General features: G+C 36.9%; 1 protein-coding gene across 5 annotated transcripts in view; it reads right to left on the bottom strand.

Annotated features, from left to right (window-relative positions):
- FAM172A (family with sequence similarity 172 member A) overlaps window positions 1-19373 on the bottom strand; it is a 510254-nt gene that overhangs the window by 368469 nt on the left and 122412 nt on the right. For all 5 annotated transcript variants that reach the window (XM_045285068.1, XM_045285069.1, XM_004703482.2 and 2 more), the window contains one exon: window positions 14437-14628. In XM_045285068.1, coding sequence (XP_045141003.1) covers window positions 14437-14628 — 192 coding nt within the window. The remainder of the gene's footprint in view (window positions 1-14436; window positions 14629-19373) is intronic.

Here is a 19373-nt window from a genome sequence, read left to right as displayed (position 1 = left end):
TAATAGCAAGGTCCAATCTGAACAGGGATTTGGCTGGGCTAGTTAAATGAAGACAGAGGTCAGTGCAGGTTATAGTGACTGTACTGGGGATTCCAAAAGGGCAATTTGTATGACACATTGTCTTGCAGGACACAGTACAATCATGAGAACTTATGAGGAAGAGACGTTTGAAGAAAACTGAAAATGGCAATAGTTGGTGGGGGGGCTAAAAACGTTGCAACAAAGATTTTTTGCCTATTATAACAATTCAACTGCTCATTCTTCAAGGGTAGCAATAATTGTCTTACAAGAATTTTATTGAGAAAACATATCCCATCCACCCTACCATTCTGATCTTGTCACTCCAGACTTCTTTTTGATCCCCAAACACAAAACACACTGGGAAGCAACACAATTTGAGTTACTTAAAGGACATAGAATCAAGGCATATAGAAAGCTTGAGGGGAGGGTTAGAGATGGGAACACAGCCTTCAGAAGTATACAGACCTGCCTGGAGAATATGGTGAGAAACAATAGCTTCACATTTTGATATTTTTCTTTAATAAAGGTTTATGTAGCAACACTTTTTAACTTATCCACACATAGCAGGCTAAGGTCATTCAGCCAATTATTTTCTCTCTTATGAAAATTGTGTCTATAATATGTTGCAACAAAATGCAGTGAATACATAAAATTATTTACTAGACCAGGATAAATAACATTTTTATAGAGGACTCAAAGAACTTGACCCCTCTGGCTATGGTAACCAAGTCATCTCCTATAAACCCAAACACCCGAGCCCATGGCCATGAAGTTGATTCCAGCACGTGGTAACATCATAAAATACTTTATAAATTACCAAGGGTTCATGGGGGAGGGGGCGAAGGGAGGGAGGTGGAAAATGTGGAGCTGATGCCACGGGCTTAAGTGGAGAGCAAATGTTTTGAGAATGATGAGGGCAAAGAATGTGCAGATGTGCTTTACACAATGGATGTATGTATGGATTGTGATAAGAGTTGTATGAGCCCCTAATAAAATGATGTTTTTAAAAAGAAGAGAAAAAAATACAGAACTATGGCTTTGTTTTGTTTTTTCTTTCATTTTCTAGGTTAAGTTTTATGAGTTTATTATACAAAATAATAAAAGGAGAAACTTTCCGAAATGACTGGGTCAAATAAAAATCAATTGTTTATATACTATTTACCATCTCAACATCCATTTTTCAAAAGCTGACACATGATTTTAACTTCGTTAATGTATTGTTGTAAGTTCTTACTCAACCTCTTTCCCCCCCTCAAGATGAGCACTGCAAATTGCTTTCGGTGGGCGATAATGAAAAAGCAACACCGTTTATTAATTTTGTATAAGTTAGCCTCCACCCCTGAGATTCCTGGGAGGGAAAGAGCTCGTCTGAATGTGCCCACACAACGCCGCAGGCAGAAGGCGAGGGAGAGAGGAAACAAACGCATCCTGGTGGAGAGAATGCCGCAGCAGCAGCAAGTGACCCCTGCATTCCTTCAACACGGAGTTTGATATTATAATTTGTTAATTCCTGAGAAAAAAGACCAGTACCAATAGCCTAAGTTCGTTCTGATAAAACTATTCAACATCTATAAGTTTTTGATCACAAGTAGCACCCACGGTTCGAAAGGGCGGTGCTTTCCAAACAATTGCCATACCAGGTAAATTTGCATAAAACGCTCAATGGAAAGAAACTATTTTATTGTAAGAAATGAAAACTAGAAGTGTATTAAAACTGGCATGAGTTTCTCTGGTTGAATGATCTCTTAAAATATGTCCAAGACCAATTCATTCTTAAGAAAAGATCATTTCATACAAATGCATAACTGGTGGTCCTTGGAGACGGACATTATGCTTGGTAAAGTGGAGGAGGAGCGATAGAGGAAGACCTTTGACTAGATGGTTTGACACAGTGGCTGCAGCGCAGGGCGCAAACATCAGGACAGCTGGGAGGCTGGCTCAGGCCTGGGAGGAAGGTGTGTCCTGTTGTGCACAGGGTCACGATGAGTTGGAACTAACACAACAGCACCAGCAACAATATAACTCAGGGGATAATAATCATGTACTCATGTCCTTAAAAACTGACAACTCTTTTGACTATGGTGTTGTTGTTGTTTTTAATTGCCTTTACTGGGCTAGCAACGTGTACTAAAATGTTTATGTGCACATGTGCACTTCTGTTTCTAGGATTTTACATCAACATTTTGGACTCATCCTCGCATAACAGGTTAAGGTCATTCAGCCAATTACTCAGCATATGATATAATACTGAATATGGATTTCAAAATTCTTTTTATTAATGGAGGAGTTCTATTAATGAGTTGCTTAAAATATTGAGCAAGTGGCACCATATAACTTTGTATCTTAATTGTATATTTTATTTTTAATGAATTATCCAAGTTATACATGTAATTGCAAAAATGTGAATGTAAAAGACTTATTTTAAATGAACTAAACTTAAACACACGACTATATATGGAATAACAGAATGATTGAAATAAAAGCAATGGTCTTCAAACATCAGTAGGAAGAGAAAATTTGAACTTAGTTAATATTTTCCTTAACTTCTTTATATGCTTCATCTAGAGAAATATTTATATAACATCACTATCAGTGTGCTGTGAAAAAAACAAAAGGCAAAGGAGAGCTTCTTACAATATTCATTTTCTCCAGGACTAGAAGAGAATATTTCATTCTGTAGTTTTGATTTGCAAAACAATAAACTGTGAAATAACATGTTTATTCTGAATTTAAATTATAGTATGTATGTTCACTATAACTTAAGCAAAGAAACCAATCACTTTCTATGCTATGCCATTACTAACTTAATTTGGCATTCCTAACTTAACATGGCTTAAGTCCTATGATCTCATAAAATCAAATGCAACTCTGAGAATACATTTTTTATTTCAAATTTATTTTAAATTGAAGAACATACACCTAAAACACTGCTACTCAGACTCTTTAAAATAAGTAGCCTTCTTCCAAAGACATCGAGCTTCATAAGACATTCTCTTTTTTTTTTTTTAAACATTTTATTAGGGGCTCATACAACTGTTATCCCAATCCATACACACATCAATTGTGTAAAGCGCATTTGTACATCGTTTCTCAAAACATTTTCTCTCCACTTAAACCCCCAACATTAGGTCCTCATTTTCCCCCTCTCTCCCCGCTCCCCCCTCCCTCATCAGCCCTTGATAGTTTATAAATGGGTATTTTGTCAAAAGACATTCTCATTCGGGTATATCCATTTCATAAACGAAGCATTATCTCATTTTCAATAAGGATTATAAACTTAAAAGCAGGCGTGTATGAAGAGGGCTGACATCTGAATGCACACTTGGAAATACAGAGTTACTGATTATGCTTACATCAGATTCAATTAATAAGAGTTTATTTTATAATATAAAAATATATGCTCTGAAGAACTGTACATATAGCCGTCTTTACCTTTGCTGCTTTAACTCCTGCAAACCTCCGTGTCTTCCTCTACCTCCTTTATATTTTCCTCAATTCCACCTTATTGTACATTCCCTTCCCCTTCACCCAACTTGACTCTTGCCGACACTCTAGCCTATGATTTCTCCCCTCATTTAGTATGAAAACCTTTTCTGACTTTTTATAGTAGTGGTCTCATGCAATATTTGTCCTTTTCTGACTTAATAATTTCACTCAGCATTATTCATCCTCCTGATTCATCCATGTTAGGGGATGTTCTGCTGGTTCATTATTATTTTTTTAACTTGTAGTGTTCCATTGTATCTATGTACCAGAGTTTGTAATCCACGCTTCCATTGATGGGCATTAGTCCGTTTTCATCGTTTGGCTATTGTTGATATTACTGAAATACACATGGGTATGTTTGTAAAAAAAAAATATATATATATATATATGCTCCTAAATATACAAAGTTTAGCGATGTAATCTAATTCTTACACACTGCTACAAATTCTAAGTAGCAGTTTGGTTTATGCTCAAGAAACAATAGACTATGAGTCCTATGTAACTACTTGTTACTATACAGAATTGTTTAAATACAGTGTTAAGGAAGCTACAGTGTACACAATAGTGTCTTTCTCATATTGAACCTTCAATTCAGAATTGAGCCTTAGCTAGAACTTCTAATGTCATATATCGAAAAGGGAGCTTACAGGAGTGTATGTTTTTAAATATTCCTTTATTTACATCAAAATAATATGCTACAACAGTTCAATGAAATTACCACATATTAGAATTATGAAATGCTCCTATGGAAGCTAATAAGTTTTATCTGTAAATTATTTGTCTTGACATTATTTAAATACTGCCTTTTACTTCTTATATAAATATAATACATTTAATATAAAACATATTGATTTAAACTAATAATGCAAACTATATAATCATAAACAAATTATTTCCATAATTTCCTGTCAGTGATCTTGATTAAAACTTGGTGCTATTTTCTTCCACTAAAAATTAGCATGCTTTTCATTTTTGTTCCTGTTTCCAAATTAAAGTAATTTAGGAGATAGTAGCTGGGTTTCCCATTCCATGTTCAAAATAAAAGTATAAAAAAAGTATAAAAACTAAACGAAAAACAAAAGTAGTAAGACATGCAAACTGATCCTAAAAAGCATTTCTTTTTCAACCTAGGCCACTCAAGAATTGCCATCTAATTATTTCTTTATATTGATGGCATTTTTCTCTAGGGAAGTTATTTTTAAAGTTTAACCCCTGAGCAAGTCATGGCTTCTCCGATCTTTGAAAGTGCCACAGCATTGATTATAACTGCAGGAGGTGTTACCTTCTACCGGGAGAATCTCACCATGCACACTCTTACACTCTCTCTCATTCCCCAAACAGCTTTGATTCAGCAATTCAGGCTGCGTCAGCTGATATTAAAGGAAGAACCACAGAAAAGGGAGCAGTAGTTAAAGAAAAAGCAAACGAAAAAAGAAAAAAAAACCCAGATCGTGGGTATAGTCGCACAAAGCTCAAGAGTAAAGCAGATCTGAAAAAGACATCACAGGGACTCAAAAACGAACAACATGACAGAAATTAAACACGATTTGTATGTTCGCCTGCTATGCATTTAAACGCATCTCAACCTCCATTGAAATTCTGATCATATGCAAACCCCAAGGCTTTTGACATACTTTCAAAAACCCACACTCTCTTTCCCTTTCCAGTCTCCAGAGTCACACTGTCGGTAGTGAAGTAAAAACAGAAGAATTCAAATATGCCGGTGACTAAGAAAAAGAAAGACCAAATTATAACCTTACACCCAACATTCGTCACTTTTAAAAGGCGGCTCATTGTTTTAAAATCCAGTCTTTTTGCTCGTGCCCCAGTGAAACGGCCTAGGTCAGCCTTAATAGTGGTCTGAAATCAGGTACAAGAACAGATGTGAGGTATGAGAGCCTTGCATTATTTTTCCTGGGATGTTGTCAGAATAATATCTGATTATAGGAAGAGCTCAAATATATGCTTAATTAGTCCAAGGTTCTTTCTCAATCAGTACTAGAAAACAGTCGAGATGCAAAAGAGCTGTAACTGAATGGCTTATTTACATCGATCTCAGAAACACTGACCAAAATTCTGGAAGGTAATTGGATTTTCAAAACTGAAAGTAGGTTTTCCCCCCAATTCAGTCATGACAGGGCCAGAAGGTAATGATATATCTGCCATGATGCAACCAGCAGACCTGTCTTCTGTCAAGAGTTGGAATCATAAAGGAATAAGCTGTCGTTAACAACCTCTGCAAACACTAGAGCTGTCATCTCATTGTTTCCTTTGCTGGCGTGGGGGCTGGTGTGGGCTCATATACCTTGGCAGTTCAGTAGTGCTAAGCTTTTAACCTTTTCTGGAATTCCTGATTTGAGCAATCTTTTATAGAGGCTATTATGTAACAGTTTATATTTGCTTTAATTAATTTAGAGTTTCTCTGCAGGTTTTACTTTTAAACTTTGGAATTTGTGCTCTGGTTTCAACTTGTAGTTTAGTAGTGTGTGTTTCAAGTTAAAAAATTGCATTTATTTTTTTAAGCATAATTTCTGTGGTGTAAATTCAGCTATTTTTCAGGGAGAAAAATTAAGAATTTATTTAAAGGCATTGTTTTCCATTTCACATGCAAACATTTGCAAAATTGAAAGCGCTTAGAAATGGTTAAGTTGTAAATATAATACTAATATGCTACATTTCCCTCATATTTTTCTTTAAACTAAAACAATTTAATATTTAACGTATATACTCGTGTATAAGCCAAGTTTTTCAGCACCATTTTAACGCAGTTTTTGTGGTAAGATTAGGTGCCTCGGCTGATATTCGGGTCGGCTTATACTCAAGTATATACAGCATATTAATTATACAATTAAAGCCTTCCCTAGGTAAAAAGAATGAAAATTGAACAGAGTAGCTGAAAGTGAAAAGTAAAACAGCAGCCCAGTGGTTTAATTTGTAAATTTCCAATGCTGTCAATGCTCATGATTGGTGTGTAGGTGTATGTGTTTGCAAATGGGAGTGTACATTTCTAACAACCTTATTCTTGTGTTTTCATCCTGTAATTCTTAAACACCAATCTGTATGAACCCAGATACAACCACCCTCATTTTTTTTCATAACCACTACATAGTTGCCCATGATATGAACATTCCCACATTCAATCAGTATCCTATTGATAGGCACTTGGGTAGCCAGAAGCTTTTGTGCTATTATAAATGGCTATGATGAAAACCCTTGTATATAAGAGTATGTGTGCTCTGCTCCAGTATAAGTTCCTATATAAATGAAACTTGGGGGTAAAGCTTAATTTGCATAGTAAATTAAGAATTTACTATGAGAAATTACTAATCAACCATCTAAACAGATTGCTCTAATTCACATTCCCACTGATACCTGAAGTTTTATCACGTATATTCTCAATTTATTGTCTGTTTATTTAATACATTGAAAAATGATATTTTGTTTTAATAATCATGTCTTTACTTTTTACATACACATACGGTAGCTATCAAAATATCATTAAGGCTTAGAAATCACTTGAAAAATTCCAGATTAAAAGTACTCAGAAATTATCGAGTTTTTGACATCTGAGTCACTAAACATGAACTTAGCACATTTTGTATTCCATTTATACTATATAAGCACTAAGTTAACCTGGTTAAGTGGAATTGCTACTATTAAAATTGCTACTAAAAAAATAATAAGTAATCCCTTTAATGGTAGAGGTAATTTTCTTACTACTATTGACTAACCTCAATGACTTACTACAATCTGCTTAAAACTTCCATGTTACCAAGTTTTGTAAGTGCTTTCTGTTGAGATAGCAAGATCTTTATGGAAAGATCTTGGAAAATGAGAAACTGAGGACTATCGGTAAGGCATATCAAAAAAGTTTATTACCCAAATTACTGAAAAACATCATATTTATTCTAGATGACCATCTATAACCATAGCTTCATGTATAGTTCTGAAATGTGCTTATCAACAAAAAGGAGAAGGTCCATGAATTTCAAAAGAGAAAGAAATTATTTAGAAACTGAAATACTTACAAAATTCCCAATTGATATCAGAGTCAAGTAGCAATGTGTACATTATTTGATTTTATCCTCTGATAATCATAATAACTTCTAAAAGAAAATCCTAAAGTATTCTCTTGGGAGAAATAGTTCTACTTTATACAGTCATCTGTGGAGGCTCATGAAGTATTTTGTTGCATAAGTATTTGACTCCTGCTTGTTGTACAGCGGCTACCTTCGCTGGAACAGCCCAATGGATGTCCCTCTGAAGAAACAACGCTATTCTGAATCCTGATGATTATCTCTGCACTCTCCATTAACTAAACGAAATGGCAAAAACAATGAAAAAGGGAGGTGGGTGAGGTGGGGTGGTACTCACCCTTCAGGAAAAAGGGTCTGAGAGGCCACAGAGGATGCAGATGTTGACAAATTCTGGAAGACTGTACATTGATGGATTGAGTTGGATATTGGATTGGCATGACAGAACAAATCCAAATGCAAGTGCCTTCAGAGGGAAAGAACTAGAAACAGGCCAACTCACAAATCCAAACCTGGAAAAACACAACCAGTGGGTGCCAGGCACCATGGGAAGTGGGAGTAGTTACTGAGGCTAAAACCAGAAGAATTGTTGTATATACTCATGTATGAGCTGAGATTTTCAACACATTTTGTGGTAAAATTAGGTGTCCCGGCTGATATTCGGGTCGGCTCATACTCGAGGATATACAGTAATTATAAATTGAAATAAAGTATAGTTACAGGCCCTACTCTGGATAAACTTATCCAGTAAAGAACTGAATTATGGGGCATGAGGTTGAGGAAGAGGCAAAAAGAGACACTGAGCTAAAATCAGGTGTACAAAGCAGAAGTCTGCATAGTATAAGAACACAATTCATTTTAAAGCTGATTTAACCATGGCGCGGGGGAGGGGTAGTCTAAAACTGGTATGATTGCACAATTCTCTAGATGATTGAACGATGAAACAATTGAATTGTCTGATATGTAAATTATGTGCCAATAAAAATCTGTTATGGACAAAGAAAGAACCCCCCACATGAAAGTGTGCTGTCATCCTCTGTGGAGCCAGCTGTGCAGCATAAACTGCTCAAGGGGTTTCTAAGCGTTTGACCTTTCAGAAGCAAATCAGCAGGTCATTCTCGTGAGGTGCTTCTAGGTGGGTTTGAACCACCAATATTTCAGCTTATAGTCAAGCATATAACCCTATGTGCCATTCATGGACTCCTAAAATATAAGTAAAAATTCAACTGAAAGTTAGAAAATAAGGTAGGTAGTTCCCAGAAAGGAAAGCAAAATAGGCTGTAAACAGAATAACTAGAAACTCAATCCAGAATTCCAAAACCAAATAGCAAGAGTTCTAGAAACAATAAAAAGTATCACAAAATTAACACACAAGAAATTTCTCAGAATAAAGGACCTTAAGCATACACATTAAAAAGAACCAAAAGTGCTCAATAAAATGAATCAGAAAATACTCACATTAAAGAACAGAAAACGTCTTCATGGCAATATGGTTCATGACGTAATACCAAGGAAGAAAAGTAGACGCTTCCACAGGAGGGTAAAAAGGGATTCAAGTATTGGGCTTTTCAATTAAAATACTGAAACTAGGAAAAAATGAAGCAGCCTTCAAATTTCTTAATGAAAATGACGTTCAACTTGGTATTTGAAGCCTAGTGAGCAAGTAGAATAAAGGAATTTTCCAGATATGTAAGGTTTCAAAAATGTGTCATGTATCCATTCTTTGATGGGCCCATTAAAATGAGGGCACATATCAGGAAAGAACAGCTTATGAGATCCAGGAGACAGGAATTCAAACACAAGGAAGCCTAGGGGAAGTCTCAGGTTGAGAGCTAGGGAAGCAAACTTAAAAGCAGCCAGTTGAGATTGAAATAGAAGTCTACAGGACTTCTAGAAGTCTTCCAGAAGAAGGACATGAAACTGTAAGAGTATCTGATGGATCTGAGCAGGTAGAAAATGCCTGAGAGGCCAATGGAAATATCAATTAGCAATTAATTCTTACAAAGAAAAGTTAAAAATCAAAATCTGGGAAATGCTCAATTCCACAACAAGCAAGTTGTACCACAGTAGCAGCAATCCCGTACCCATCAGCAATCCCAATCCTGCATCATGTGAGTGGAAAGAACCAGACGCACATCACATAGTTTATGCTTCCCTTGAAACAAAATAGCCACGATTGGTAAATCTCTAGAGACAAAAAGTAGACTGATGGTGGCCAGAGGTTTGGTGGGGGTTGAGAGAAAAGGGGTGGAAATGTTTTGAACTAGATAGAGCTAGTAGTCACACATTATGGATGTACTGAATACCATGAAATCGTTCACTAAAATGATTCATTTTATGGTGAATTTCAAAATTATATGAGTGAACCTAACCAAATCCAGTCACCAGGTTGGTTCCAACTGAAAGCCACTCTAGATAGGATTTCCAGGACTGCAAATTTTCATAGGTGTAGATAGTCTCATTTTTCTCCCACAGAACAGCTTGTGAGTTCGAACCACCCACTGTGTCTAACATCCCAACACACACTCAACAGCACCACCAGGGATGCTCTATAGTTTTATTTGATACATTTGAGTGTAGATTTATTTTCATTTTCATATTCTTAAAATGTCATGCTTCTTCTACAATATGAATCATTTCTTTAATCTCAAAAATACACCAACCAAGAATGTCATATCTATTCTGTTTTCTAAGAATCATTATCGCATTTTTTGCTCTCCAATTTCTCTGTACTGTATTCTGGGTAACTTCCTTAACTTCAGTTTCCAATTTATGAATTCTCTCTTTCTTTAATTACGTGCAATAATTACAAGCATTGACTGTTATGATGAATAATTTCCTCCTATAATCTGTACTGTTTATGAATACATCTTCAATAAAGATTTATACTGTGTTACATACATGGCAGTTTTATTATTGCTTCTACCAAGTACTCCAGAGGTCTCACCTGTCTAGAAGTAATTTTTAAATTAATTTAATTTGTTTGGATTTTCGCACTAAATGGCTTATACAAATTCACTGCAAGTCCAAATGCACTGTTGGTTAGGGATGGGTTTTCTATTTCCCAAGAGGAGCTCTTTACATACTCCATTAGTGACTGCAAGGTCAGTGGTTCAAATCCACCAACCAATCCACAAGAGAAAGATGAAGCTGTTTTCCTACAGATTTACAGCCTTGGAAATCCTATCGAGGGTTAAGAAGAATAGTAATCCACTTGATGGCAGTGTTGATTGTCATCTCTGAGTCAGTGAGCTAGTATTGTTTTTTCGGCAATTGTTACTAGTGGTCATGGAATCAGTCCCCAGCTCCTGGAAAGCCTATGTGCAATGAAACTAAATGCTGCTTGGTCCCACATCATTCCCATGATCCATTATAGCTCGGACTGCCACGATCCACAGGGTTCACTGCTGGTCTGTAGAAACAGATTGTCAGGCCTTTTGTCTTTGCTCGTCCAGTCCTTCTTTTACTGAAAGGCAGCAGCTTCCAGGGGCCCAGCTAGCTGTATCAGTCTTTGCTTCAGCTCAGACCTCTCAGGCCTACCGACTGTGACCGCAACTGTGTGTTTGTATCTCAAACCCTCCACGGGTTCATGACTCTGGCTTTAATTCTCTCTTATAGGAAGGCATTGGGGGATTCCTTTTCTTTCTTTGGATAAAAAGTAAACATTTAATGTGTTTTGTTGTTGTTATATTTTATCATTTCAATGTGTACTCAGTGGCGCAGAGGGGTGATTATATATTAATTAGTCCAGCAATGTTACTAAAACCCAAACTGTAAAATTGCCTTAGTAAAAATTAATATTTTTTAACACTCAAGCACGACATAAAATATAGTAATTATGAGTAAGTAATTATGAGAATAGCAGATTCTTCTGAATAATACAACTATGAGAATGTAGGAGAAAAGTAGCTTTAAAAAAAAAAGAAAAGTAGCTTTAATGAAATCATCGTATTACTCATTACATTATTAAAACTAATCAATTTTAAGCCATATTGGATATGGATAAAAGATAGTATTTTGAAAGTATTCTTCATAGTTTAAACTTTAGCTTTCTACTGATTTGATTATAACAAATTTTTTAGAACTTTTCAATCCTTCACTTACTAAATATAATTGTCATCAAAATCGGCATTATCCATTACACTTGGTGCCTGCAAGTATAAATAAAGCCTCAACAAATCAAAGAGCACTGGCTACACCAGTGGTTCTGAGTGTGGTACCAGGACCAGCACTATCAGTGGCACCTAGGAAATTGCCAGAAGGTAAATACCCAGGCTTCAACCAGACTGCAAGTCTGGGGATAGGACAAGACAAGCTTTCCCGGCGATTCTGCTGCACACTCAAGTTTGACTCTGTAGACTACTGGCTCCCAAACCACGCTCCATAAACTCCTTTGACAGGGTATGTCAGCACCCAGGAGAGGTCAGCGGGGCTGTGTAGGCACTCACTGTGGGGTAGAAGTAGAAGTGCACAACCCTAAGAGTGAGCATCTCCCAAATTAATTGCTGTGCAATTAATAATTAAATGACTTAATTGAAATGTCACCTAGTTTTCTTACCCCTTGGATAGAAACCAACCGAAATGCTTAAAAAGATGCGTACAAGAAAAGATCAAAGAAGAAACTAGCCTGAGTAGCTCTAAAACTGCATCACCAGACGCTGAATAATTACTACTTCTTACTCCAAGTAATACAGTGTGCCATGAAGATCATGAGACACTAATAACATTATCTCTGACAGATTCAGAATCATTGTGGGGCTTTCTTTGACACATGTCATTCTTCTGACACTAAATCGTAACACATTTGTGATAATACGTTTCTCCAGTAGCTACTGTGCCTGGATTGGACTCTGTGTTTTCCAGTGTGATCTTTGAAGCCCTGAGTTCTGGGGAGTAACCTCTGGCTTCTTGTAAGGGTGGTTACAACCTCAGCCCCGCTTCAACCAAAGCCCCTACACAGATTTAAACCCAGTACTCTTTGTATTAACAGCCCACTTAAAGCCAGGCTTCTCTTGTTAGGGAAAACATCATAACCTTGCCACTATTTAAACTTAATTTTAGAACCTTGGATCTTACACCAAAAATCTGCAAGGAATATCATGTATTATTAGCAGCATAAGTAGGGAAGATATTGTCTGGCCTGAAATATCAGAATTTATTTCAGTTGTGATAGAAAAACGACAGACCATGACATATGAGTAGTGGCTATAAACCAGCGGTTCTCAACCTGTGGGTCGCGACCCCTTTGAGGGTCGAATGACCCTTTCACAGGGGTCGCCTGATTCATAACAGTAGCAAAATTACAGTTATGAAGTAGTGGGGGGGATCACCACAACATGAGGAACTGTATTAAAGGGTCACAGCATTAGGAAGGTTGAGCACTACTGCTTTCAACCTTTTAAAAAGTTTTCTTAAATACAACATTAGGGAAAAGTCCAAAAAATAAAAACCAAGCAACACTCATCTCATTTAAAAATATACGACAGGATAGTTTGCTTCTCCCTACTAGTCTGCTTGAATTTGCTCCCTAAAATACCACCCCGTCAGACTCAAACACAGAGCAGCCCTTACAGGGGAGCAAGAAGAAGAAAACAGAGAAACCAGCAAAAGAGTGGTGAATAGGTAGAGCCAGAGTATTAAAATAACTTTACTAATATTTAAAAATGGTTATGTTTTAAGTATCCATTATGTAAAAAATTATATTCATTGAAAGAAAAATAAAGAGAATGAAGAACATAAACTAAACTTTTCAAAACACATGCTGGTTAAGTAATCAGTTGCTTCTTTTTCCCAAGGACTCAACAGTTAACAAGAATGACATGGTTAACTAAGAAAAATTCAAGGCCGTGAAAAACCCTATTACTACTTATCAGAACAAAAGAATTTCCTTCTCGAATGAGATCGACAACAACCACCGCAACCCCGACTCTCGTGTGAGATATCAAGTTTGTTCAAAGAACAATGTTTGGCATGTTTCCCGTGTAGTCTTTGACTTCACGAAACTTACCCAGCTAAAAAATATGCTACAATAGGAAAAATTTAGGTTGTCTAATTGAAGGGACAATACAATGAAATATTTCACCAAGCACACCAAAATTGCAAACATTTGATTTCCTCTACTCAGTTATATCCTAACTTTTCTCTACACTGATCACACTTCACATATTTTACTTAAAATGCGAACAGCATTGTTCTAACTCTTCTAATGTACCAGAGGGAAAGTCCATTGCACAACCATGATTTGAAATAGGAAACCGTTTTTAAAAAGAATATTTAAAGTAAATGACTTCAGTCTAAACTTCAGTTCTGTTAAAAATGCACCGCTGAGGGTTGCCACCAAACCAACAGGATATTCTTGACAGACTGCTCTTTGTAGATACATAATTAAAGATACATAACTGGCCTTAGAAACGCTACCTGCAGCATTTTAAGGACCCCCCAAAATGTATAAAAAATATTTAGAGCTTCTCCTTGATGTCATTTCAATTAAGCACAGAGAACAAAGATAATGTTATTGACCTTTGCAGTCACCAGCATTTCAAAGATGTGTTCCAATTTTAATGACAAAAATGTAACATTGTGGCTTTTATAATAAAACAAACAAAGCATATATACATAGCTATATTCCTGAGTAGCTTTACATTTTAAAAAACTCAGAATCCAAAATATTCATTTCAAAGACATTTTCTAAATTGTTGTACTCTCAAGACACGGTGCTATTTTTCCTTGTAACTACAAGAAAATGCAGAATCATCTTTCATAATAAGTGCAATAGATAACAATTTAAAAATAAGCTTATACTTAGGACATACTTTTTGAGACACATGACAAAATCCAGTTATAACACATAAGAAATAGAGCTATAAAATTCAAAGAAATAATAAGTTGCACTTACATCCATAGCTCTCTTAATAAAAGGGATCTGTGTGCCACTGTCCAGATCTTCATTTATAATAAGCCTTCTAGCCCACTGCCCTGCCCTGACGACACCACTCCCATGAATTAAAACCATCAGTTTCTGTGGATTGGTCAAGGCGTCCTCACTCATAAAGATAAAACTCTTTGGTTCACTCTCAGTAGCATCTACCTGTAATGAAAATAAATAAAAATAAAAAAGAAATAAATGGTAACTATTTTGTGATCAAGCACAGGCATAAATGATAAAATGAGTAATGGCTATTACAAATTACAGGATGGTTGTTATAAAATTACAGTTAAAAACATTAATATGGCATTAATATATTCTTAGAAGTTAACAACTGCCAATTGGGTAGATAAGCACACACAAAAAATCTGGCAATAATTGAATTATGAAAATGTGGGGAAAATGGCAACAAATGTACAAATGTGCTTGACACAATGGATGTATGTATGGATTGTGATAAGAGTTGTATGAGCCTCCAGTAAAATGATTTTAAAAATAAATAAATAAAAATGTGAAAAGTAATATTTGAATTATATGCCTCTCTATTCTTATTATATATTTGATGTTACATTCAAATTATGTATAGGATAAATATATAACTAATTTTTAAGTGCTTCTTATGAGTTATATACTATGTTAGAGAATGCTTTGAATTATCTTTAATCACACTAGCACCCTTAGAGCAGGTGTAACTATGATAATCCTTTTACAGTTTTAAAAAGTGAAGCCTGGAGAATTTAGTAATTTGGCCAAGGACACACAGCTGTGAAGTCTGCAGTTCCATTAGAGAAGTACATCATACCTACGACGGAAAACCAACTGGAAGATATGTCTGTTGGAAAATATTAGTAAACTTTTAAAAGCTGGGAGGAAGTTGTATTTAAAAATTCCACACTTATCTACTCTTCGATGCTAATAAAAACAGTTTACATAACCGCTGATTTACAAGCAACAGTATCCATGTACACCAATAACCATATTTTACATACTACTTATTTAAAGAATGAAAAATAAATGGCTTTGTCCAATGTGTTGCTCCTTATATGTAGGTTCGTCATTGGATGATGTGTGAAAGAGCCACGGATGTTTAGGCAGAATCACTTCCCGCGTTTGCTTATAGATGCCGCGGGCCACGCTGAGTGGTCTTCAGCATCAGCAGTGCCCAGGGACTGGCAACGGAAGCCTCTGGGTCAGAGCAAGAAGCTGAAGCGCCAAGATAGCGGGTATGCACATCCTCCGCTCACCTCCCTAGTGCCCTTCTTCCCACCAGGTCATCCCACATGCTACGTAATGCAGTAGCTTCCATTTCACTCACGATATATGTTCATAAAAGAGGTGCCCTGGTGGCACAATGGGTTATGTGTTGGGCTGCTAACTGCAAGGCCAGCAGTTTGAAACTAGCTGCTGCTGCTGCGTGTGGGCTGGGGGTGGCGCTTTCTACTCCAGAAAAGAGTTACAGTAGGGCAATTCTGTCCTGTCCAATGGGTTGCTATGAGTCAGAATTTACTCAATGACGGGGGTGGAGTGGGGGTGAGGGCCGTTTGAGTTTATATATTCACAAAATTATCAAAATAAATGCGTGAAAACTCCAGCTACCAAACAGTGCCCCGGATTCCGTATGTTCCCAGTCACTATGGCTGGAAGAGACAAGAAATAAAACGTCTCTATTGGTTTCAGGAGTAGCTGCTCGGCCACTGGTGTGAACAAGGGCAGCGGCCACAGCTTCCGCAGGAATGGCCGGGCCGCAGAGCTGCCAAAAGGACGAGCGCGTTCTCAGAGGTGCCTTTCCTGGGCACCCCACTTAAAACCGCAGGCCCCGCTCACGGAAGTCCCGAATTTCGGTCCCAGGTTTATTTTTCTCTGTAGCACATATCACCATATTGTATGTTTTGACTTCATTTGGTTCTAAATCTGTTTACTGTATTCACCACCTGCTCCCACCATTCACATAGGTGCAGGAAAGACAGGAAGTCGCCTGTTTTGTACCTGGCTACATCGCTTGCACCCAGAACACTGCCGCCTGAGCCTTGTAGGCAAGTCTTAAGTGAAGGGCTAAATGAGCCTGGGGGAGAAGGAATCCTACTTAGCGAGCGTCTTCAGTGACACCCTTCGGACAGAAGGCACTTAATTACGTAAGACATCCTGTTAGTGGTTAGAATACTTGCGGGGCTCAAAAAGTCTATGCAGAAGAGGAAAGCCGTGCATACTCCCAGTTGTTTAAAAGTATTACACAATGCTCAGAATGAAAGTGATGTGACTGTAACTTTATTAGGATAATACAGGTGGAATGGTATCAAGCATCACACAATCACTTCAGTTTCTGTTGATCATGGTGCCCAGGGCAAGAAATTTATGACAAGGAGCCTGGCTGAAGTCAAAGAGAAAAAGAAATGGATGAGAGACGGGAAAACCTGTGAATAAAAATCTCCTTTTGTATTGAGGAACATTAAAGGGGTGAAAAAAGAAAATGGTGGTAAGAACAAAGGGAAAAGATTAAAAAGCAAATCTGTCAAGGTCAATAAGAGAGAGGCCATGGAAGTTTACAGTCTCGGACAATTACCAAAGACATATAAACATGCACAAACAAAAGCAACTCTTCCAGGCAATGAGACCAGGCTTAGTGAATCCTGTCATGCTTATGAAAATTTAAAATGTATTATCTTAATGAAAATCACCTGTCGCGATACACTTTTGACCAGGTTCTGCTCAGTGCTTTTCTATTTGACTCAGGCTGTTGTCACCAAACACATTTTTTTAAGCAGAGGAATATTGCCACATAGAAGTCCAGCGTAATCACTTAAAAATGAAATAATTATCTTCAGAAGATTAAAAAAATTTATAATCCTGCTCAAGAATTTTTAAAGCGGTTACAAATTAGGGTACCTAGGAGTGAGATTTACAGAGTCAGAAATCCTATACAGGGTCACTAAGCGTCTGATTCAATGTGATGGCAGAGGGTTTGGGTTAATGAATAAAAGAATAAAAGTACTACTTGAGCATCCGAAAAAGTTGGCTTTGAAAATGAAAGGCCACCAACACATTAAAAAGAGAGAGAATGAACCCCACCATAATAGCAATGGTTATGGGTTAATTTTTACCTCGGTGTTACACAAAACACTGATCCTGCACTGTGACGTTGGAACTTAGAATAAATTTAATGCTAATTTTAAATAGTAAAATGTCTATATGAATGAACTATTTTTCTTCATTAACCCAATTTAGTTGGGAAAATGTTGGTTCAAGTATAATGAAATAGTGGCAATTCATTAAACTGAGCTTTCACTAAGGACTGCACATGGAGGTCATTCCAGTACACAATCGAACTTCAATGCGAAATCAACTTCAAATGCCATTTGGTCTGTGTGAATGCACAAAACCGTTTTATCACCAATTATTCAGTTAGGCTATTCAAGAACCTTAGGATGAATCATAAATTGTGATATTTCATCTAAACACTATACAACACACCTCGTGGAATATTGTAATCAAGTTATTGTGTTAATTCATTGTATTCTATACACAACTGTGAGATGTTACAACTGAGAGTATCTGGGACATAACATAGGTGGCATGTGGGATGTACTCATCCCTAATACCTTCAGGAAATTGGTTCTAGGACCTCCCCCCAAATCCATGGATGCTCAAGTATCTTTATATAATGGTATACTTAGTATTTACCCACAACCCACACACGTTTCTATATACTTTAAATCATTTTTAGATTATTTCTAATGCCATCAAAATGTTAGGTATCACTTTATATTCCCTCTTAGTCTTTGAGAAATAGCTTTGATCAGTTAATTGCAAATACCGCCCCCCCCTCCCAGTATATATACTTTTTTTCACCCTGTGGTTGGTTGAACCCACAGATGAAGAACCCACGGCTACAGAGGGCAGGCTACAAATGCAAAACACGGTCATCATGATCTTCACCATAAAATGATGGCTCCACACAGTGCTGGCATTACAATAATAATCATCATCGGTAAAAAATATCTATCCTTGGTGGAGGTGGTCTTTTAGCAAATACAAACGAGTTAGCATTTCCTCACTAAGGAGAAGGAATCTGAACATCCATCAGAAGAAACAAGATGCCTGGTATAAGCACACCAAAATCACCCTCACTGGTAACTGTCAGTTTAAAAGGACTAAGGAAAAAGTATCAGCTATTGGGTAAACACTAACAAGAAAAACTGCTACAAGAGAAATATTAATTATCTAGAATGAAATTTATTATTTTAAATTTAGAAAAAAATCCTTATTAACCAAAACCACATAAATTCTTATTTTAGGCCTGCTGCACAAGACCGCTTCTAAGTGTTGAAAAGCAAGGATGTTACTTTGAGGTCTAAGGTGCACCCGACACAAGCAGTGATATTTTCAGTCATCTCCTATGTATGTGAAAGTTGGACACTGAATAAGGCTGAATAAGAACTGATCCATTTGAATCATGGTGCTGGTGAATATTGAAAAGTACCATGGATGACCAAAGGAACAAACAAATCTGCCTGAGAAGAAGTAGTCAAAATGCTCTTTAAAAGCAAGAACAGGCAGACTTTGTCTCACGTATTTTGGACATGCTGTCAGGAGAGATCAGTCCGGAGGACATCATGCTTGGTAAAGCAGAGGGACAGTGAAGAGAAGACGACCTTGGACACGATGGACTGATACAGTGGCTGCGACAATGCCTTCAAACATAAGCCCAACTGCGAGGACGGCACAGGAGCGTGCAGTGTTATACACAGGGTCCGATTCGTTGGAACTAGCCAGATTGCACCGAACAACAACACACAGTAACAAGTCTTCTTAGCTTTATAGTCTAAATTTAAAACTAATGAAAAACAGTCATACCAATTAAGCAAAATATTTCTAACTCTAATCTCAAGTGCTTGAATGAATGAAACATA

This window comes from Echinops telfairi, unplaced genomic scaffold, assembly GCF_000313985.2.
Source record: "Echinops telfairi isolate 266 unplaced genomic scaffold, ASM31398v2 ScPeMD7_7469;HRSCAF=8507_1, whole genome shotgun sequence".
Classification (NCBI taxonomy): Eukaryota; Metazoa; Chordata; class Mammalia; order Afrosoricida; family Tenrecidae; genus Echinops; species Echinops telfairi.
The sequence above is the reverse complement of the archived record's forward strand: the minus strand, read 5'-3'. Positions and strand labels throughout refer to the sequence as shown.